General features: G+C 39.9%; 1 protein-coding gene across 2 annotated transcripts in view; it reads left to right on the top strand.

Annotated features, from left to right (window-relative positions):
• Positions 1–18,612, top strand: part of LOC137983207 (fibroblast growth factor receptor 1-like) — a 44,338-nt gene extending 25,726 nt beyond the window's left edge. Inside the window, exons 6-19 of one of the 2 annotated variants that reach the window (XM_068830397.1) lie at positions 2,025–2,083; positions 2,406–2,617; positions 6,098–6,217; positions 10,204–10,222; positions 10,893–10,935; positions 11,657–11,987; positions 12,253–12,363; positions 13,740–13,930; positions 14,743–14,865; positions 15,040–15,110; positions 15,251–15,291; positions 16,092–16,188; positions 17,531–17,630; positions 17,879–18,612. In XM_068830397.1, coding sequence (XP_068686498.1) covers positions 2,025–2,083; positions 2,406–2,617; positions 6,098–6,217; positions 10,204–10,222; positions 10,893–10,935; positions 11,657–11,987; positions 12,253–12,363; positions 13,740–13,930; positions 14,743–14,865; positions 15,040–15,110; positions 15,251–15,291; positions 16,092–16,188; positions 17,531–17,630; positions 17,879–17,944 — 1,584 coding nt within the window. In that variant the 3' untranslated portion in view covers positions 17,945–18,612. The remainder of the gene's footprint in view (positions 1–2,024; positions 2,084–2,405; positions 2,618–6,097; positions 6,218–10,203; positions 10,223–10,892; positions 10,936–11,656; positions 11,988–12,252; positions 12,364–13,739; positions 13,931–14,742; positions 14,866–15,039; positions 15,111–15,250; positions 15,292–16,091; positions 16,189–17,530; positions 17,631–17,878) is intronic. The other variant, XM_068830398.1, reaches the window with a different exon arrangement.
• The last annotated feature ends 3,888 nt before the right edge of the window (positions 18,613–22,500 follow it).

Here is a 22,500-nt window from a genome sequence, read left to right as displayed (position 1 = left end):
TCCACAAGTTACCCAATAATGCTGGTGTTGCTAACATCGGGCAGGGGTCAGGCATGTATTTTTAATGTTGTGGATGTGGTAGTTGTGCAAAAAATTCATGATGAGGAAAATAATAATTATTGCCTATAGCCCTAACAATGTGCGTAACGTATGGTAATGTATTTGTTTTAGGGTGGGGGAGTCAGTGGTAATCAGTGCTAGTGTTGAAAGTTAATTTAATGTCTTCCCGTTAGCTTTTGTCATAGGCAGAATATGACCTTTACTACATGAAGCTAAGAGGAGAGCAGAAACTGATGCTGTGTACACTGTACAGCTCACGTTATTTCAGCCATTGCAATGGTTAATGGCAATACGTGTACTTTTAACAACAAGGGAGAAAAATGAATGAAGTAGGGTGTGTTGTCATGTTTCTAGTGGTATGCATCTCAGGGGGTGGTTGCACGGTTTTCAGAGAAATGGAAAATGCACAGATGCACACTTTAGATCATTATCAAGGCATTATTTCACCTTCATGTTCTGCTGAATAAATTAAGGCAGTTTTCTTTAAAGGTTAAATTAAACTATGTAAATTAAGAAAAATTTAGAACTTTTCATACTTGACATTAATTTAAATTTGCAAACTATTGCCTTTGACATGTTGCAATCTTATCATCACTGTGTAAGTAAGGTTGTGATTTAATTCTAAGCAAAGGATTATCTCAGTGACTGAAGAGCAGTTGTAAAGTAGTTGGAATTTATGGTTTAGTGAAAAATACATGAAACCCTGTATTGGAACTGTGAATGGGTATAAATGATTTCAAGCGTGGACTTTCATTGGGTTTTTGCTACCGTTTCATTTGATAGTTTAAAGTTCTGATATCGTGACAGTTATGAACGCTACTTAAATAGCAGTAGCAAAAGGAAGACCTGAAATAGTCAGTCTTAAAGACGGTGCCTACTAATTAAAGATATTTTTGCCCTGGTATGTGATTATGCAGGAATTGTAGATCTTAACAAGTGTTATTGAAATCCAAAAAGAAAATTGGGGGTAACGACGCATTTTTCAAAGATAATTCATGAATAATATTTGTAAAAAGCTGTAAAATACAAAGCAATGTATGGCGTTCTTTCTCAAATTAAACCTTGATTATCTCTCAAAAATGCATGGTTACCCCCAATTTTCTTTTTGAATACCAAGAGTACTTACTAAGATGTACTTTTTCGGGATAGTTTTAAACCGCGCAAAAATATACTTGTATTAGTAAGCGTCGGCGATAGGAAATCCGAGTATCTGGAGATGCGCAGAACGTATGCGCAATAACAATAGTAGGCACAGTCCTTAACCGCGATTCAAACCCATGACCTCTGCAATACCGGTGCAGTGCTCTTACCATTTGAGCCATCAAGGCAACTGGGAGCTGGTCATTTTTTGTGTGTACGTAAGTGTATCCATCGATAATATGGTGAAGGAAGGACATTCATCTAAACTGCGGGAATGGAACAAGTGCAGTTATTAAAATTAATGAAGCAGTTACATTTTTGACTTTGTTCCCCTGTGAGAGCAAGGGAGACCAAACACATGTGTCGAAATAAATGAATTTTTGCATTTTCCAGTTTTCTCATTAGAAAACATTTTAGGCCATTTTCTTCTCAGAAACCAAGAGAAATTGAAAAGAGCTTTCTCCCCCAGCAATAATATTTATTGTGCTATCAAACGTGCTGTAAGTGCTGAATCTGTAATTACAGCTGTTATGCCATTGTGGAAAACATCCCTATTACATTTGTAGATATTAAGTAAATGTTTCATATCCTGACATGCCCTTGGTGGTTTAAGACAACATGGGGTTACTAGTGTGCTAGTTGTCAAGTCCTTTCTGTGCACAATTTATAAATAATGGCTATTATTTAGGGCTGTTCTATTGACATTAATGTATGTAGTTATAGTTTGCTAGTTGTCAAGTCGATCCTTTCTGTGACACAGTTAAATAATGGCTATTATTTAGGGATGTTCTATTGACATTAATGTATGTGGTTTATAATGCTAGTTGGACGAGGTCTTTGCTCAAGAGCAAACTTACATTCGGGCAGAACTGATCGATGCAAGGTGACGATGATATGTTTTTCATATTTTAATTTATTTTTTAAAATGATGATGGTAGTCATAATTATTTGTAATATTTGTGACGGTTAAGGGGAAGTGTATCTGGGAACCATCAAATTTCTGACAAAAATATCCCACTTTGGTCAACCAGGGAGCTTTGAAACTGTGAATATTTCTACATTCTTGATGATCGTACAATCAAATAGTGCCAAAAAAATTAATAATAAAAATGGAGTAGAATAAATGAAAAATACATGTAGCAGTGTTAAACATTAAAAGTCGACCTTGATACATGGACATGGACTTGGCAGTTTTAATGTTGCAGTTGTGGAAGCCTCATCTTTGTCTTGGTCTTGAAGTTCAATACTGAGATTGCAGAAGATGTTCTCATTTCTACAATAAAAAATGCTATCGTGGATGGAAAACTTGGAGAGTTAACTGTCAACGCGTCATCTATCATTGGAATTCCACCTGTCATTCTACATGTATCTACAACCACAGCGTCCACAACAACTACTCCAGAGTCGTATCATGATAGTATGTTTACATTTGATTATTATTTCTTTTAATGCATGGAAGAATTGAGTATTCCTCGTTGTTTGGCAGTTACTGTGTATCTGTTTGTTAGTATGCAGGGGGGTGGGGGGGGAGAGGAAGTATCACTCCCAGCTTAAAACTGGGAAGAAATGATATCTGTACGTACGTTAAAGGTGATGCATAAAACACCACAGTATAATTATTTGCAAGGATGGAGCAGTTATTCAATGTTGAATTCAAGTAGTCGTAACGAAGCCTGAAACAACCCAGTTATCAATGGGACGCAGACCTATGACCTTGCATCTTTTATGCTTCCTACATGAGCTGCAACAATCTTTTCACTTCCATTTAGAAAATCAGATTTCATATCCATGGTGGGGTAACAAACTTGCAAATGAACACCCCCAAGATGCCTCGATAGCTTACATTGTAGTGCTAGAGCGAATTCAGAAATCCTGTTTTGCTTGGCCATACATTGTAGGTATCGTACAATACACTGTACATGATATGCCTCCCACATACTAAACATGAAAATGTCAATGGCCTTTCAATGACTCTTGTGAATAAAATTCGTACTTACATGTACTTTGTTATGACAATTAACGGACTTGACAAAGGCAAATGTGCAAACAAACAAAGTTCTAGCTTGTAAAATAGGCATTATGGGGCAATAAGTCTGTTTTGGTGTACAAGATCAACATGCAAGAAGGCAATGAAAGGGAAAGGAGAACAAAACGCCCGTAGAAACATTTGCTCGGTGTCCTCCAGACGCTTTTTTTTGCCACTTGTACGTTATTTTGATCTCCATTGTCTCTGGAATTCAGTCACTTTCATGCTGTTCAGTAAAGATACAGATACATGTAACTTAAGAGAAAAGGAGCCAGGAAATCAATTCGCTTTTTTGCAGTCTTCACGTGTACTACATCCCCTTCAAGTGAAGCTATGATCCTTGCAGTTATGAACGCAATTTATCAATTACGTAGAGAAGCCTGAACAATCCAGGACTTCAACGGGTTTTGAACCCTTGACCTGACTTTTTTCAGGTTTGTGGCCAGTGAGACGCTCTAACCGTCAGAACAAAATGATATATGAAATGAACGTCAGAAAATTCACCCCACGGACAAATAGCCCCCACTTTCTGGACGATTAGCCCCCAGAGTGGGCTAATGGGTGGAAGCAGATTTTGACCAAATGTACGTTGAAGGTGCTTCTTTTATAGTCCTGCGAGTTGAATTGAATCATAATTATCGGTTAGAACGCCTCACCGGCATTCCGAGGTCACCTGTTCAAAACCTGTTGAAGTCCTGAACTTTTCAGGGTTCTCTACGCAATTGCTAAATTTTGATCAATAGTGACTTTTTGAGCCATGAACAAGCAAATACTGATAAAGTTAGTAGCCGATGTTTCAGAGTCATGGTGTCACATTCTCAAGACAAAGTGAGTAAATTAATGCGAAGATTTGGTTTCTGTACTTTTAAAAGTCTCTACAAATTAGTATAATAACAAAGGGCTCACAAGAATGCGATCGACTTGAGTCTGCGGTATTCAATTTGGCTGTGAAGCAATTCATATATTCCAAGCTATCAGACCAGCAGCGCACTCCATCAACTGAAATGACTACACCTACCCTCCGAGTTATCATACCATTTAAAGATAAGGCCCAAAGTTACTAATTAAATGTATCTTTACATCTTTACCAAGAACCGACTACCTGAAAAGGAGCTTAAGCTATTCATGGATTTTACATGACGTCACGGCCGCCATGTTGGTGTCCCCAAAAAATGAAATGGCGGCCATGTTGGTGTCCTGATCCAATCCTCCGGGAATTGAAAGCTATTATTATGCTAACGTCTTCTTGTTTTTTTGTTGAAAAACATGGCTGTTGATCACGTGAGTGAAACCCAAGAATAGAGGTGCCACTCTCTGGAACAGTCTACCCTGCAATCTAGGCAAGTGAAATCTCTGAATCGTTGAAAGCAATTGTTAAACCTTCATTTTAGTTAGTTAAGTTAGATACACGGCATTCATGGAAAACAGGTGTAGTTTAGTGTAATTTTATGAGTAGTGTTTGTACTTATGATACTTTTTGATGACATATTTATTGTATTCAAATATTGTTAGGTACATGTAGTTGTATTTTATTTTGTACTATAAAACCTGATGGATTTTCACTGTGTTAAAATAAAGATTTGATTTAATTTGATTTCGTGAAGAAACGTCTCACATACCTCAGCTCAAAAATTATAGGCCTCAATTCAGCTCGTGTTCACGAGCATAAGACTCAACAAAGATCTGAAATTTCGAGCACAGGCAGACAACCCTAAGGATACGAGAGCGTGTGACGTCACGTTATTTTGAGACAGTTGTAATGGCCGATTCAACTAATTGAGGAAAATGTTCCATAAAAGTTCACTCACCTACTATTTTCTGCGTTGTCCTGACTGATTTGATGGGTTTTTGGAACAGTTCGATTTCCTCTTCAGATCACACGCATCGTCAACAATATAAATAGACAAGGCGTGCAACTTCCAAGACCACTCACGGCCGAGTGCCTCCGTGTCCCCAAGGTTAAGAGGCGAGCGACCTTTGGAAGTGGGTAAAATTCGGCTAAATTGACCGTGAGCGGCCTTGGAGGTTGCACGCCTTGTCTATTTATACTGTATGTGGTGACGCATGGGATCTGAAGAGGAAATCAAAGCGTCCCAAAAACCCATCAAATCAGTCAGGTTTCGAAAAGAAACATTGCGATTTAAAGTTTTTATGGAACATTTTCCTCGATTAGTTGAATCGGCCGTTACAACTGTCCCCCATCCTTAGGGTTGTCTGCCTGTGGTTCGAGAAGTCAAGCCAGCCTTTGTTAACCAACGATGCCTAGTGGTTACACTCGCGGCCACCTGCATGAACGCATTGATGAACACAAACAAAAATCTTTGTCAATTTTTAAACATTATTTGAACGAATGCATTGATGAACACAAACAAAAATCTTTGTCAATTTTTAAACATTATTTGAATGTACATAACTCGAGAGTAACTACATGTCTTTCAGAACAATGTCACGTGCTTGCTAAATGCTCGAACAAATTTGATTGCCTAATTAAGGAGATGCTTTTTATACGAAAACTGAAACCATCCTTAAACATGCAAAGTGACTCGATTCGTGCCAAAAGCTAGTTTCTCCTAAAGATCTTGTGAGCCTTTGTTGTTATGCTAATTTGTAGACACTTTTAAAAGTACGGAAACCAAATCTTCGCATTGATTTATTCACTTTGCCTTGATAATGGTGCCACGATGACTCCGAAACGTCGGCTACTTACTTTATCAGTAATTGCTAAATTGTGTTCATAACTGCGAGGATCATAGCTCCACTTTATTTCACATCCGCAGTTCAATATATGATTCATTTCAAATATCATTTCGTTCATTTACAACCCCTTATTACTTGGATGGAAGCCTCATGTTACAACTCATTTGTTTTAAGGTGGTAAGATCTGGATTATTGTTGGTGCTGTCTCGGCAGCGGTTGCCTTGGTGCTTATCATAGCAGCGATCGTTTGGTGTACATGTGTGCGCAAGAAAAAATGCTCAAATGAAACGAAGGGTCAGTATATCCACCTTACTCTTGGTATCCCTGTGGTGTTTTCCTCCATCTCGTTGTTTCAGGTGGTACATGTACAACAGTTCCCTTAGAAACTATCAATGATCCACGATGTATTTCATCATTCGTTTTTTGTTTTTGCTTCCTTCTCTGGGATAAAGTGTATTTCGGTAATGAAATGTTTCATAACAAGGGACAAAATCTGGGAGCAAAAAGACGAGGAAAAAACTAGGAGTTTTTTTGGCTCTCTTTCGTGTAGCTAGCATACCCCATAACTACATGATAAGGTAGATGATTGAGCAGAACTTGACTGAAGGAAGGAAGGAACTTTATTAAAGTGTCTTATCTTCTAGCGCTGGAGCACTAATTTGGGACACTGTAAATTCAAATTAACAAGTCAACGCAAGTCAAATCAAATGTTGGTTTTTGAGGAGATGGGAAAACCGAAGTACCCGTCGGAAAACCTCTCGGTGCAGAGTAGGGAATCAACAAACTCGACCCACATATGACGCCAAGTATACGAAATTTCAAGGAATAAAAAAAGTAAAAGAATGCACGTGGTCTTCGAATAAGAAGAAATTTGACTTTTTACAAAAAAGGCAACTAAAAATAACTACAGCTTTTTATTACCACAGAAAGGCATAAAGTAAATGAATGCATTTACAAGGTTATGTTATTACATGTAACTGGGCCCCTGCTTTCCTTTGGGTGCACCTTTGTTGGCTGCCGCACAACACGAATATTATCTTTCTCATGTTCACGCTTCATCATCACCACCACCAACGGTTGAGTTGTAAGGAGTGTTTTAATAATACTGTACACACAGTCACTCAATGCGACAGATCGTAGATATATATAATGCAGTACACAGTTAAACAGTTTTCTGAACTAAAATTATTATCATTATAATATTTTACGCACAATCATTCAGTCCTTTTATAAAGGTAAACTTGAGGAAATGAGGATGGGGGATCTGTTGCTTTTAATCTAATTCTGACCATTATTGATATCTTCTTTCATTTGTTTTATGAAGAAGTCTCAGATGGTAATGAGGCTGGCCAAGGAAGGTGAGTTTGCATGATTATTCCCAATAATCTTAATAATCAATAGTAGTAGTAGTGGCATCCTTGTCTCGAAGAGGCGATGGTTAGCACTGGGCATTTGGGCACGATCTTGTATGACTGTGTAGCCCGATCCTGGAGTGGCAGCCACCGTTGCAGGTGACGCAGACATGCCTTGTGGAAATGCACGCAGAGGCTGTGCATTCTTTCCTTGCCGCTCTCTTGCATGTAGCCTGGACTCTAGCATTCGCTTCCACCTTTGAAACACCCGCCTTGACACTTTGCCACCATGTATCTCAGTGTTTGGCGATGTCCTCCCATGCACTGGTGTCGATTTGTGCAGATCGCAAGTCTCCCATGATGACGTCCGTGTAGCGCAGCAGGGGTCGACCCACACGGTGGACACCCTCCTGCAGTTCTCCATAAAGGATTTCTCTTGGCAGGCGGCAGGCTCCATGCGATGTGCATGGCCAAGCCATCGAAGGCGTTGCTAAATGAGCAGTGATGTCATGCTCAGTGAGCCAGCGCGTCGGGACCTCGGTGTTAGTGACTCTGTCCTGCTACCTGATGTGCAGCAGGCAGCGGAGGTAGAATCCGTTGAGTCGCCGCTCTTGTCTGGCATAGGTCGTCCACAACTCACTGCCATAAAGGAGAATCGACAGGACACAAGCTTGGTGGACGCACATCTTCGTTCTTTGGCTCAACAGGTCATTGCCCCACACTCGCTTGTTGAGTTTGGCCATGACAGCAGCTGCTTTGGCGATCCTGCAGCTGATCTCAGCATTGAGTGAAGTCGAGCTTGACACGGTGGAGCCCAAGTAGGTGAAGGTGTCCACAACCTCCACCTCCGTGTTGTCGATGGTGATGACTTGGGGGGACTCAGCACCTTGCGCCAGGATGTTGGTCTTCCTGAGGCTGATCATTAGCCCAAACTCCTTGCGTGCATGGGACAGCTTGTACCCAGTAGAGCAGGCAAGCACTGACGGGGTGGCACCCCACCATCAGACGAGACTCCTGGCACTCCTTCTTATGCCAATCAGTTGGCGCTTAGAACCGGTAAACTGCCTCATCCCGTGTTATACCGGAGTCTTGCAACACCGCTGGAGTGCCCTCTCCAGTTTGCGCTAACGCCTTGGTGGGAAGATAAGGAGATGCTGGGCTGCCCATACGACAGTGTCCCCCTCTCGGTGTAACTGGCTGGGTCCAAGAGAAGCTGGAGAAGCTGCCGGAAGGAAGTGCTGAGCACCTGCCATCCGCCTTTGGGGCTCCACTTCGGATTTTTCCTCGAGGTTTACTCCTGAAGCCTTCCTATGATCAGGTATAGGGCAAGGCAGCGGAGGTTTGAAATCAGGGTTGACCTTCCCATAGATGGGCTGCCTTCACAGGCCAAGAGCCCCATCTACCCTGGACAACTGGTTTTAAGGTGCCAGTGGCTTCGCCTTCGCCCATTCGCCTCTCGGTGGTGCCAGTTCCACCACGCGGAGGCCAGAAGTTGGACTTAGCTGACAGAGGCTCTTAGAGTCTCATGCCATTGGGAGCATTTTGAGAGGCTGTGAGAGCCCAGCCTCACAACTCACTCCCCGGCTATAACAGCCTTACAGAACCTATAGGTAATAGAATTCACAGTCATTAATTGATGGTTGTATTTCATCAATTATACATTCATTGCATTAAATAGTATCTGTCATGAGACGTATTGGACATTATCTTCGGCTCAGGGTTTCCGTTTGAGGCTGGAGGTCAGGTCGTTGTCCATTCCATTTCCGGTACTTTGATGCCAATATATTTAAGGGGTTTGTTTTGTTTTGTATGTTTTTATTGTCCATTTACACCTACAAAGCTTTTTATACTTCTTATATGCATGCATATGATTATATATTCACTGTTTCAGTTTTACAATTCACTTGATAATGACCGAAGTATGGTCGAAACGTCGTCTTTTACCGTTGATTTTTATCGTTGAAAGTGAACTCCAGCCTTGCCTGGGAAACTGATTCTTAGGTTCCTTCAACACTGGAAACAGCGTTCCTGAGTGTTAAAAAAAAAATGATACCCCTAGTTAGCTTGCGCCTATACGGCGCTCACAAGGCGCCTTGCAATGGCAACAAATTTTACGTCTGGTGCTTTCAAAAATATGTCCGCTACTTTACAGAATTGTCGAAAACCCTGATCAGCTTTGAAAGGAAAAAAGCAATGGTAATGAATAGCAGCAGAAAATAAGATTCGAGCATGTGTTATTACTAGGAACTTGACGTGTAGTCTCATCAGTGAATAACCAATTGCGTCAACAAGCAGTCGTTGTCATAGATAAGAAGTGCCACTAAACAGGTTGATTGTCTTGGCGATGTGAATGGCTGGTCAGGCGGTGCTTTTTTGGACGTTTTATTGATAAGATGTTGAAATGACCCTGGGAATCGTCTTAGTCACCCTGATTGCAATTCAGAAATCGGCGTGCCTTTGGCCGAACCTTCAAAACATCTAGACTATCAATTAATCCATGTCGTTCGAGTTCTTGCGATTTATTATTGCACATTCTTCGGCTAATGGGTGTTACAAACCCCTCTCTTTTGCCATTCCATGAAACACTTTTATCCAAGTTTGGGAACTCTGCTTAGTAATGTAGTGTTTTTTTGTTCCTACTTTGTGGACTAATTATGGTATTGTAGCAATCATCGTTGCTCTAATACTGGTCATAGTCTGGCAACACAAAAAGCTAGGTTAATAATTTGATGTATCTTCCAGGATTGTGTTCTCCATTGTTTTCTTCAAAAACCAACATTTGACTTGATTTGCTTTCATTGTTAATTTCAGTTTCCAGTGTCGCCAATTAGTGCTCCGGCGCTGCACGACTAGACACTCAAATAAAATTCCTTTCCTTTCCTTTCTTTCCTTTTTGTACTTATTGGAAATCTGATCTTCTTTTGTTAGGCGTTGCTAGAAAGAAAAGGTAGGTATTATGATATTTTTCTTTTTTTTTTTTTTTTTTTTTTTCCATTGAACATAAATATAAGAGGTCTGGCTCAACGTTATGGGGAAAGTTGCAGTGTCCTGTAAATGCTTAGTACTGTATCAGTCACTGTGTTGAATCAAGGGCGCAAATCGGTAAAATAGTATAAATGTTTATAGTGAAAAGAAACAAGACTTGACAAATCGTGGAAGGCTGTTTTCTTTGTTAAGGAAAAAATGGCAGGGGAGGGGCAGGCGTATAGTGTCACCTGCCTTGTGGCGGAAAAGATACTGACGAACATTTCCCATCATCGGAAACATTTAAATTAATGTTGCTTCCTTCTCCTGCGAGAAGTTTGCAACGAATCTTTGCAGGTAAGAGATCGCGATGGTCCAATTCTCAAATGGTGACGCACAACGAAAAGGAGCTTGTAAGAGATCTTTTGTTCTCGCCCACCCAAAAATTGGTGATGACGTAACTTGAAATTCACCTATTTGGTTCCCTCCCGTATTCTTTTCGGTTCTCCCATAGAAGAACTCGCCTGTCCGAAATGATATTTCATTTCTTTCTTGCCAATTACTTAGAAAAGGAAAAGAAAGAAATAGTATTCAGAAACGCAGGAAAAATTTGAAGAACTAACATGTTTGCGTACTCTTCGACGTGTCGTTAGGCCATACAAGGTTGCAGAAGATAAAGATAGAAGAATTTATTACGTGAGTTTTGAAAGCGAAAATGCAAAATGATTTAATAGACTGTATATGATACTGTTTTTTTCGATTGCTGAAAGACATTTAGCCATTTCCAGCAAGCTAAAGCATGGCTTGATTTTTTCACATCGTAAAAAAACCTGTATTTTCGAGGTTAATCAATTAATGTACTCGTTTGAATTTTCCTATATCTATTTTACTTATTGATTGTAACGGGTGAAGTGTCATTTGTAATTGCTCTAAGCGATCATTCTCGCCAAAAGTCATTGCAAGCACTGTTCAAAACATGTGTTTCAGAAATTTCCCAATTATTCTTCCATCTTGTGCAGGAAATGGTATGGTTAACTCGTCAGGTTCACCAGCTTGATCGCCCATATATGGTAGAGCAATTCGGTGCAGTCGCATTGCCGTGGGTTTGAGTTCCTTACTTAACTGCCTAAGTGTGATGATAGAGTAATTGTAAAGTAATTAAAGGTGAAGTCACTTTATTTAATGCCGGTAGTTCCTTAAGTTACGAAACTGGTATCAATGGAAGCCGACGGTGAAGGATAGTTAAAGCTACACGGATCAGAGGAATGTCGAAACTGACGTTAAAGTCACCGAGGATCGAACCGGGGTCTCTCGCTCCAAAAGCCATGCACTAACCAACGGTGTTGAAGAAAAATGAACCTCAAGTATACTAACGGTTACGAAGGCAATTTAACCCGGGGGCTTCTTTTGTTTTCAGAATGAAGATGCGATGGAAGAGCTTAATCCTACTAACAATCCACCAAGTAGTTCTAATCAACAGCGAAGAATCCCCATTGAACCTGCATACGTGCCCTTACAAGAGACCTCCCATTATGAAATAAGACCAAGTAGCCCTAATAGCTCCCCTCAGAATGATGAATATGCTGCACCCCTTGATATAAGAACAAGGTCATGGGAAGTAACACGAGAAGACGTGAAAGTGGAGAAAGTCATTGGTAAAGGTGCTTTTGGCCAGGTTGCCAAAGGAACGGCAAAGAACCTTCCATTCCATTCTGACACAACAACTGTGGCTGTTAAAATGCTGAAAGGTAAAAGTCTTTTTTCTTAATAGCTTTGCTTTAGCAACAAACGGTCAGTCCTTCGTTATGTAGAGAACAAACACGTGTAATCCGTGAATATGGCTACGGCGTACTTTGAGAGAGATTTTCCGTTATTTCTTACACCGTTGTGTTTGGCAATAATTTACTTGAATTTGACCTCGAACGCACGAAGACAAGAATGAGTCCTGATAACAGGAACACGTAGTACAATTAATGCGAATTTACCTTTGTTTTTAATGCTTATTTGATTTAGCTAACGCTCCTGAGTCAGACAAGAGAGACTTGAAATCCGAACTTGAGCTGATGAAGACCCTCAAGCCTCATCCACATGTTATCAAACTATTGGGATGCGTCACTGAAACTGGTAAATGCATCTATGGATTATACGATGATGCTGCTACTATAGAAAAAAAAAGCTTTTCTCTATGAATGCTCACTTGTTCAAAACTGCGAAACAGTTCCCACCTTAATCTCGTCTCAGCATTACTAACTTCGTACTAACCGAGCGCGGGGGCCGTTCTGGGTAATATTGGCTCGAGGTCGTGGCAGTGCGGACCGAGCGCAGCGAGGTCCATACAAAAACGACCGAGGGCCAATATTCCCCAGTACGGTCCCGAGCAAGTGAGGTTAGTAAGTCGTTTATTATATGGCTTTTTAATTACCTTTTGCTTTGTTTTTGCAAACCCGTAATCGGCCCGTGGGCATTACGGGAGAATAATGCCCTACAATTCAGTCACAATTAGCCAATAAGAGCGTGCGTTATATCGGCTACAAACACAAGCCATATAATAAAATAGAATATTGCATAGTAGTTACAATCATAACGAGAAGCCCATTTACGACTTGCCAATGTGTGAAGTGCTCAGTCTACAGTACTGTTTCAAAACCGAGCAGAAGTGTTTTATCGGGTTTTAAACCACGAGGCGAGGCCGAGTAGTTCATCTTAGACCCAAAAAAAACACGACATCTGAGTTACTGAACGGCTTCAAGAGCACTCCACAGAAAGTGTGTCGGAAGAAAGGTTCAAATTTAAATGGTAGGTAGATAACAGTAGCATACTAGAAAAAGAAGCTAAGCTTTATTATTATGCTTTATGTAAAAAATTCAAATGAAGAATGCTTTATCCGTTTGTTAACGTTCAGGTGCGTGCCACAATCTTTCGGTGGTTTCATAGGCTGTTTCGATCAATAATTATGAATGAATTTTTGAAATTTTATGTCACTACGTGTCCATGCTTCCGTTGTCAAAGACGTTTGTTAAATTACCTGTATGCGGCTTTTAAAGGAAATCCATCGTCATCTTGAGTAGGAGTAGGAGCTTTCACAAGGCAGATAAAACCAGGTCAATAAAACGCAGCGCTAAACAATGACTTGGGAATGTAGTTGGATAAAGTGCGAATGTATTATGAAATGTTGCGGTTGACCTAAAAACAGATTTGTCATTTTTTTTTTCTTATAAGCAAAGCTAGCCCTTGACATCACGAAGATACTGAACTGCCCGTAGTCAATTGCTGCATTTTATCATTCCGAATGAAAACTCATAGAAATAGTTGAATTTTATTCTGGTTTATTCAGTGAAACTTGTCAAATCTTCCTAAAATTAAAACACTGGTAGGCAACATAACATGACGGAATCACACACCTAGTCAAACATAGAGCAGAGGAGACGAGGGGACTGTTCGTGGACAAACAAAAGAACCGGGTAATGCCTGTTGAATAAATGTCATAATATTTCTCGTAGACCCGCTATTGGTGCTGATCGAGTATGTCCCTTATGGTGATCTGTTGGGTTACCTGAGAAAGAGCCGCGGATTGAATGACACTTACTACAAAGACCCGGATATCAAACCTCAAACCAGTCTTACGTCGCAACAGCTGATGAAATTTGCTTGGCAAATCGCTGATGGAATGAGCTACTTATCGTTAAGAAAGGCAAGTATGACTGTAATGTCATACAGCAGTTAGTACAGCAAACACAATTAGCAGTTTATATATAGCACTTAATTAGTATGCAGCCGACCCGTTGGCTCAGCTGGTTTTGCTTCAAACTACCGTGCGGAAGGTTGCGGGATCAAACCTGTGGCCATACCAACACTCAGGGTCTTTAATTAACTGAGGAGAAAGTGCTGCCTTTGTGATGACTCCTGAAAAGGGTCAAACTCTCAACTAATATCAGATTAGGACGATAAATCGTAAGCCCTGTCTCACTACTCTTCAATGTTTATAACCCATTGGGACGTAAAAGAACACACACGCACACACTATTCGGAAAGAGTAGGTGTTGTGGTCTGTGATCTGTGATATATATCATGGTTGGGAGGGTGAATGATCGGAGATACGAGCTACACCAAGATACTCCAAAAATGCAAGGGTAAGGAAAGATATGATATGATATCTATGATATGATATTAATCCTGTTTTTGGAGTCATTAGTATAAGCCTTATTAATAGCAACATAAGCATCTCTGATCAACTATTGTTATTGCCATGAGGTGTTGCCGTTGCATATTGGCAATGCTATTGTTAAGTCTATTATCTTTGCTGCTGTCGTCACACTTGCATGTGCCTGTCATTGTCATGCTCACTGGAATCGCCACTGCCACATCTCCAGTGACACTGATACTTGTCATTGCTTGTGTCATGAACGTCGTCAATGAAACTGCTATGCCCTCAACCACTCAGTGTTTTTTTCACTTTCAAATTTATTGCAACTAGCCAATAATGTGAAAAATGCTTCACTTCAGATCATACACCGAGATCTTGCTGCTCGTAATGTGCTGGTTGGAGAAACAGAAACATGCAAAGTAACAGACTTTGGAATGGCTAGAGATGTGCAACAGGAAAACATTTATGAAAGGAAGACAAGGGTAACAAAACGTTTTAAATCAGAACATAAAAAAGTATGGAAAGCTCGAGCTTACAACTTGACACGTTTTCAACTTCAACGGAGAAAAAACGTCAAATGACGTGGTTTTTGTTGCAAGTCGTAACTATAAAACCGTTAAGTATAATTCATTTTGTTTGTTATCTTCATCTACCAGGGTCGGTTGCCAGTTAAGTGGACAGCGTATGAATCGCTACTGTATGGAATATACACCACAAAGAGCGACGTGTAAGTACACTGACTCGTTTTCGCTTCAATGTTGAGAAGCGATGTTTCGTCTAAAATCGACGTTACCTACCATTCGACCATGTGTGACCTTAAATTTATACAAAAGGACAAGTCTGAGCTGATTTCCCTTTTTTTAACAGATGGAGTTATGGAGTTGTTCTTTATGAAATCTTTACCGTAGGTGAGAATCCGTGCATGCAATAGTTTGCTGTTTTATCTTCTTCGAGATCATTTCTACAAGTACTGTAAAATTCTGATTTTTGATTCGACGTTGCATCTTGCAAATGGCCCACTTGATATGTCCAGAACTGCACCTAATTACAGGCACGCGGATTTCAAAAGCGTCACGAAGTGTCCCCTTGCTCTTTTCTATGACTTCAACATCACTTGTGTCTCGGAATACAGACAATTAACGTCACGAAGTGTCCCCCAAATGCTGCTCCTCAGGTAACGATAAACTGTTGCATTAACCCTGAACTCAAATAACTCTAACCTTTACCCTTACCGCATTGTTAGAAATAGGTAGCAAAGGCAGGGACACTTCGTGTTGGATGTCAAAATTGAGTGTCAAGTGCCCACTTGAGTATAGCTATTCAGATTTGCTCGATAGATTCTCTGTAAGAATCAATTTTGGGAAAGCAGGATTAACCTTAAGCCAGCTGATTAAAGAGAAAACCAAATCTTAACTACGATATTGCAACCTCTTTCCCAGGGTCTCTCTTCTCTGCCTCCCTCCATTGTCGTTGACATTGTCGTTGACATTGTCGTTGACAATGGAGGCAAGCAGAGAAGAGAGACCCTGGGAACGAGGTTGAGGATATTTGCCATAGACCACAGACTCAGAGTGGGGAATTAGGATTCAATGTCATCCTAATCTAAGTCATAAATGTGTTTTGTCTTCATGACTAGCAGTGGATGGAAAGCTAACATTGATGGTGGGTGAGGGTAAGGATTTCCTCCTCTTTCTTTTTTTCTTCCAAGGTGGTTCTCCATATCCACGGATGGATGGCAAGAAAATTGCAAGTTTGCTTCAAGAAGGTTACAGAATGCCGAAACCACAACACGTTGACAATGACTTGTAAGAAAAATCCCTTTCTATTTGTTTCTAAACTCTGGTTTGTTTATTTTCTACTTCCACGTCATTTAGTTCAAAGGTGTCGCAAAAAAAGTTTAACGTGGAAAAATAATCGCTCGCCAACTGCGAAATGCTTTTTAGCACACTACTTTCATTTGAAATATATGCAAGACCTTAACCAGAACTGTAACCATAAAGTAATACATGAAGTTCTTAATAGGCTTAAGTAGACACCTTAAGTATCATTTTCTTATTATGCATTTGTATTGGACATGCATCGAGAGTCACTTTATTCTATCATCGCTAGTCGCAAAGTAATAGATTTACTCGTTTGGGCTTACGTTGTCAAAATCAAGAGAGTATCATGGTAAGAGTGAATCCCTCATATAGGCCTTATACCCAAGGTAATCCCTTTTAAGTTATTGTTAGACATAGTGGACAGTTCTTCCGAGGACGTTACTCGCTTGATGCGTGGACTGCCCAAGCGACTTTCTCGAAACTACCCGTGAGAAATAGCGGGAAATTTGGTGAAAAGTCGTTTATATGTTTTGATTTTCAAAAGATGCTTCGTTGCACTCTCAGCTGTCTTTTTGTTCGGCTTGGTCTTCGTTTGCTTTGTGCTCTTTGGCTCTTCATTATGTTGCCGTTTATCCGGTTTTAGGGAATTTAATGAGCAAACCTCAACGGCAACGGCAACGAGTACAATGGCTGTGAAAGTGTGGGTTATAATTCTTTGCTGTTCTTTACAAAACAACAACGTGACATGATGGCGGCGAGCGTCTTTCTGCACATTCCACTTTCATCTAGATGCGTTGTGTTTCGGCGTTTGTTCCCTTTTCACTCATGTTTCTACTCATTTCTCTGCCGTTTATTTAGTTATTGTTTGTGCAGGGTAAATCTGTCTCTTATTTAAACTCCTATTAAAGTTTCCAAATGTATTAAGACATAGCGAGAGCTGAAGCTCCTTTGCTTGTAATTGAAATATCAAAGAAGGCCTCCTCACAGCGTTGGAGGTTTTCCTTCGCTTTGAAACGAAAAGTAACGAAACAAACAAATCCTCCTCGAAAACATTCATGCAACGCGCGAGTAACATCCGTGCTAGAACCTGGGACCATGTCTAAAAATATCTTAAGAGGGATTATCTTAAGAGGCTTTATCACAGTAAATATCATTATTTAGCCTCGAATGACCGAAAATAATATTGTAAAGTTACGTAATCGAAACCCCCATTTGGATACCCTTAACATTTGCATTCAAAGCCTTATAGCTTGATAAATAAAATTTGACTCAACACGACTCATTTTAGGACAAATTAAGGTAACAATGTAATGAACTTATTTCCAAGGTATCAAATCATGATGAATTGCTGGCAAAATGAACCTGAAGCAAGACCGTCATTTGCTGATTTAACACAAGAGCTAAAAGGAATGGAAACCCAGCATAAGGTCAGATTCTTTATGATATTTTGAGTTGCAAGCCAACAGCCAATTTCCAATGCCCTGTGAATTAATTCAGAGGCCTTATAGGCATTTATCAATACCCATTTTTACCATGACCGCAAAATTCTCGCGCGCTCATTGGCTAATTTTTATTGTTAATAAGCGGACATGCAGACAATTTATGCGATAATGACGCGATATTGCTTGCGTCAGACTGAAGTTTCTGAATATGTGCTTTTTTCTTTCTATTGCAGAGGCTTCTCAACATGCATATTTACGACAATGATCTGTACGCAAAATTGGAGGACTTGAACGCCTAAAATGAAAAGCAACCTTACGTCCTTTGTTTTCAAAAGGACGTTTAATCTCTTCGTCCTCACCCTTGACTTTGATAATAATTTTCCTCTCAAATAACCCAAACTGAATCAGCATCTAACTTTCTTTTTACTGATTTAGTTAAATTAATCTCTTTGCCCTTTAGCGTGCAGTGTTTTGCCATTCATTTCCTCGAGATTCTGCATTTAAAGCGCTTTTAAAGGGGCACTGACATGAGCTGCGCATGCTCGAGTTTGTTTGATCTCGCGCTCACAGAACATTCTAGCTGCCATTATGGATTCACGCGTGAGTCACGTATATTCGCAGTTAATGAATTCTATGTCAAACATAGCGCTCAGAATTTAATATTTACCTGTCAGGAAGAACGTTCCGGATCAATAAACTTTTGTAAATGCGAAAGTGCTTGCAGTAAAAAGCGAAATTACTGTCGCTGCACGCTTCGTAGCCAGCATCGAATTTAGCTTGCAGCCAGGCGTGAAAAATTCTTCAGATAAATACGCTTGTGCGTGTTATTCCACTCTTTCAGGTATTCGTTGCGATCCGTTAAAGCCTTCCTTTTTCTCCCGGAGTTTCTCCTTAGTCCACCATAGACCTTTTTGCAGATACGGCGGCCATTTTGATTTCTATTGTTTCAGAAGACATTATGGGATGCTCAGGGGGCAAATTAATATGTATTTGCCCCCTTGGCATCCCATAATAGCTATTTGAAACAATAGAAATCAAAATGGCCGCCGTATCTGCAAAAAGGTCTATGGCCCTCCCCAGTGGACGCCATTTTGAATTTGTCGATTCAACTTGAAAAAGTTAACCTAACACTTTTCAAGTTTTCGCAAGACGCTAGCGCATGCGCAACTCATGACAGTGTCCAGTAAGGGGGATGTATTTAGTCCTTGGATAATGAAAATTGCAATGCATATACTATGTGTAAACAGGAACTGGGGATTATGGATAGGACACTTGCTTCTAACCAGCGCAGTAGTGGAAAAAAATGGTTGCTGATCTATTTTTAACTTGTCGCAATTTCTACACAAAAACGTGATCCTCGAGGGAAACTTAAATATTGTAATTTTTATCAAAGGAGAAATGAATTATCTTAACCCTTAAAATTATTTTTGGTTAGGTGCGCGTAAGAAGTAGAGAAAACAGACTGTAGAATTTTGGGAGGTAATCGAAGTGATATGAAACACTTGGTCGTCTGTGGGAAGCACTTTTTTTTTTCAATTACAGGAAGTTAGGGTTCTTAAAACGGCAACTTAAAAAGCTATGCATACTTATTAAAATGACAAGGCTGAAATCTGTAGGTAAACAAGACAATCTTCTTAGAGCAAATGTGATTTTTGACACATACTCTTTCAAACATTACAAATGTCTTAAGGTCTCGTCATATGTTCGAGGTGTAAGTTTTTCAAAAAGTTCCGAATTTGCCAGTATTTATGCTGTGAGAATGAAATTAAAGTCATGTTATTGGTCCTTGAATGTAGTTTTGCATCCGAAAAAGTATCCTTTTGTTTGAACATTATTTTTTTCTAGGTTCTCAAAGCATACACGTAGTCCTATTCCAGGGGCTTAACATACAAGGGATTTTAAATTTTGCTGAACGTTTTCTTAACCAATCGATTTTGAAATAAATTTTCAACTAAACGGAGTCGGCGATTTTTGATATATTGCGTTTTGCATTTTTATCTTTCATGAAAGTTAAAACATTTTTCTACAATTGTACTGTTTAAGGTCTCCTCATAGATTCGATAATATTCAATTTCCGAAAATCTCTTTTTTTTCTTGCAGGAATCTAAACATTATGACTTAGAGTATTGACTTGTAAAAGATTTAAGTACATCCAATTTTACAAAAGCCCCAAAAAGCACATTTACAGTGTCACAGCAAAATCACGACTTGACCATGACCACCGTTTTCTGTCCTAAGGGTCGCCCTTAGCTATAACTCAAATAGTTTTCATCCGTTTTGGTGTCAGTGTTTTTCAATTTTTGATGTGTTTTAATTTTATACCATACTTAGTCTATTTTCCCAGTCAAAAAGCAGTATTTTCAATTTTCATAGGAACTGTTAATAAATTGAGGTATTTTGAATACATGTTTACAATTATGTGCTCGTCCCCGTTAGATAGTTGCTACCACACGCATTGTTAATTTAGAATTATCGAAGGCGTCATCAGGTACAGAAGTGACAGTAGTTATTACTTTTGGGCTGTTCTCTGCCAGACGCGTTTACCATGGCATCCCTAGGTTCTCGAGAAGAAAGTGTTTTTTAAATGATCCCTTTGGTACTGGGATTCATGACGGCGGTATGTGCTAGTATAAATTCAGGGTTCGAACGCTTTTTTCAACTAAAAATTCAAGGACTTTTCAAGTACTTTCAAAGACACATTTTCCATTTTTCAAGGACTCCACGCACTGCAAAATCAAGCGCTAAGCAGCTGTTCATATAGCTAGTGTGCGCCGACTCTCCCATGCTCGAGATGTCAACATCCTTCATGCACACAATGCATCGTGCCTTGTGTTTGTCACCCTTGACTTCGCGTAGCCACTCTTTGTACAGTGGTTTCTGAAGCCACAAGTCGCTGAAAACACACTTTCCCATTGTTCTAAATCTTTTATTCGTGAAACAATAGCCGAACAAACAACAGCCACGCAAACAATACGAAGCACTCGAGGCACATGGCTTTTCACGGAAAGAGCGAAGACTACAAAACATTTCATTGGCTCTTAGAATTAGACATTGAACCAATCAGAGCAATGAATATAACAAAGAATAGGAAAATGTACTCGGCGCTTGATGGACGTTCAGAGAGTTGTAATGATCGTTTTTATTTGTTTTGTTTTTTTTTACCATTATGTGTCGCTACTGTTCTGCCAGTAGCATATATTTTCATATTAAGCACTCTAGAATCTAGGATGGATGAAGTAAGCTACAAGTTTCAAGGACTTTCCAGCACTGACTGCAATTTTCAGGGACTTTTAAGGCCTTGAATTTTTATTTTCAAATTCAAGGACTTTCAAGTACTTTCAAGGTGCGTGCGAACCCTGTATAATAAATATTTCTACCATCCTGGACAAAAAGAATTGAGACTTTTCCCATTTTTTTTTAGATATTTTAACCATAAGTTAAAAAGAAGGCTAAAAATGTCCCCCGTATCTGCCCCACCCATGTTGTTCAGAAACAGGCTCAAATAGCCCAGCGGCGTCTAAAGATATTTATGGCGGAGTAGTACCGTAAAAATAAAATTCATTTCACGAAAAAAGGTTTTTTGGAAAAATACATGGAAGTTATAATTTTAAGATGGTAAGAACAAAAAAGTGACACACAAGGCGACAGCCAAATGCGTCATTGATGTCGAGGGTCAATGAAAAACGATCAACAAGACGACAGAACAGAACAACAAGAACTGTTAAGAATCCCCGCTGGCCGGAGGCAAACCAGTTGGCTATTTACAAGTGCAGCCGCGAAGTTGAAGCAGGGACTACCAGGATCAACTTCAGTGAGTGCTCAGAACACGCCTTAAGCCGGGAACTCTGAATCTCGAGATAAACTAAACTATTGTCCGCAGTGTATATGATTCAGGCTATTTTCCACGTTTTTGTAATTAGCATATCAATTATTACAACGACCTCTGCAGATGTTCTACCCGTTATTAATACTTAAATCATTAGTAAGTGGTCGCCAAACATAGACTACAGACAGCAAGCTGCGAAGTACAAACATCAGACTTCTGACCGTTAACTGAACACGATGCAATGAGAACAACGGAAAGAAGTATTAAAGACATAGGATATGGGTGTTAGATGACAAACTGAAACTAAATGAGGATAAAACGGAATTGATAGTTATCGGGTTGCGTCATCAGTCAGGTAACGTTTGTTTGTTTATTTATTTGAGAAGGTTTTGGCAGCTATTCAGCTGATGAGGACCACTTATATCCACCCATGTACTCACAAAGGACAGCTACGACACCGGAAGTCCATCCCCCTCTCTTCTCGAATAGTGTGGGTTCTTTAACGTCCCACTGGGAACTTCTGCACATGGAAGATATTTGTGAGAAGGGGTCTCTGGTTTATAGTCCTTATCCGAGAAGACGTGAAAGTTTAACCATTTGCAGATGAAATTACAAACGAAGGACTTTGTCCTCAGTTATTTTTGATCTGGCCAGGGTTCGAAGCCGCGACCTCCTTCATGGTAGCCCGATGCTCAACCCATGCTCAGAGATCTATTTACGACGGTGATTATTGGTGAATTGTCAAGGTTGTTTGGCCAGATTCGCACGAGAACTGGACACCCACATTACAAAAACTTGCAATTGCAGTACAGCATAATATCATTTGCGCAACATCCTAAACTATCTTACATACGAATTACGTCGGAGAAACGGGTAGATGTCTACACACCAGAAAAAAGGAACACATACGAAACACCAAAGTTTTTAAAAGTGGTTCCAATATTGCCAGCCATGCGTGGCTCGAAGGCCACACTATTGATTTTGAGAATGCACGCGTTATCGACAGACGCAACTCACGCGTATGAAAAA

This window comes from Montipora foliosa, chromosome 13 (assembly GCF_036669935.1).
Source record: "Montipora foliosa isolate CH-2021 chromosome 13, ASM3666993v2, whole genome shotgun sequence".
NCBI classification, from domain to species: Eukaryota; Metazoa; Cnidaria; class Anthozoa; order Scleractinia; family Acroporidae; genus Montipora; species Montipora foliosa.
The sequence above is the reverse complement of the archived record's forward strand: the minus strand, read 5'-3'. Positions and strand labels throughout refer to the sequence as shown.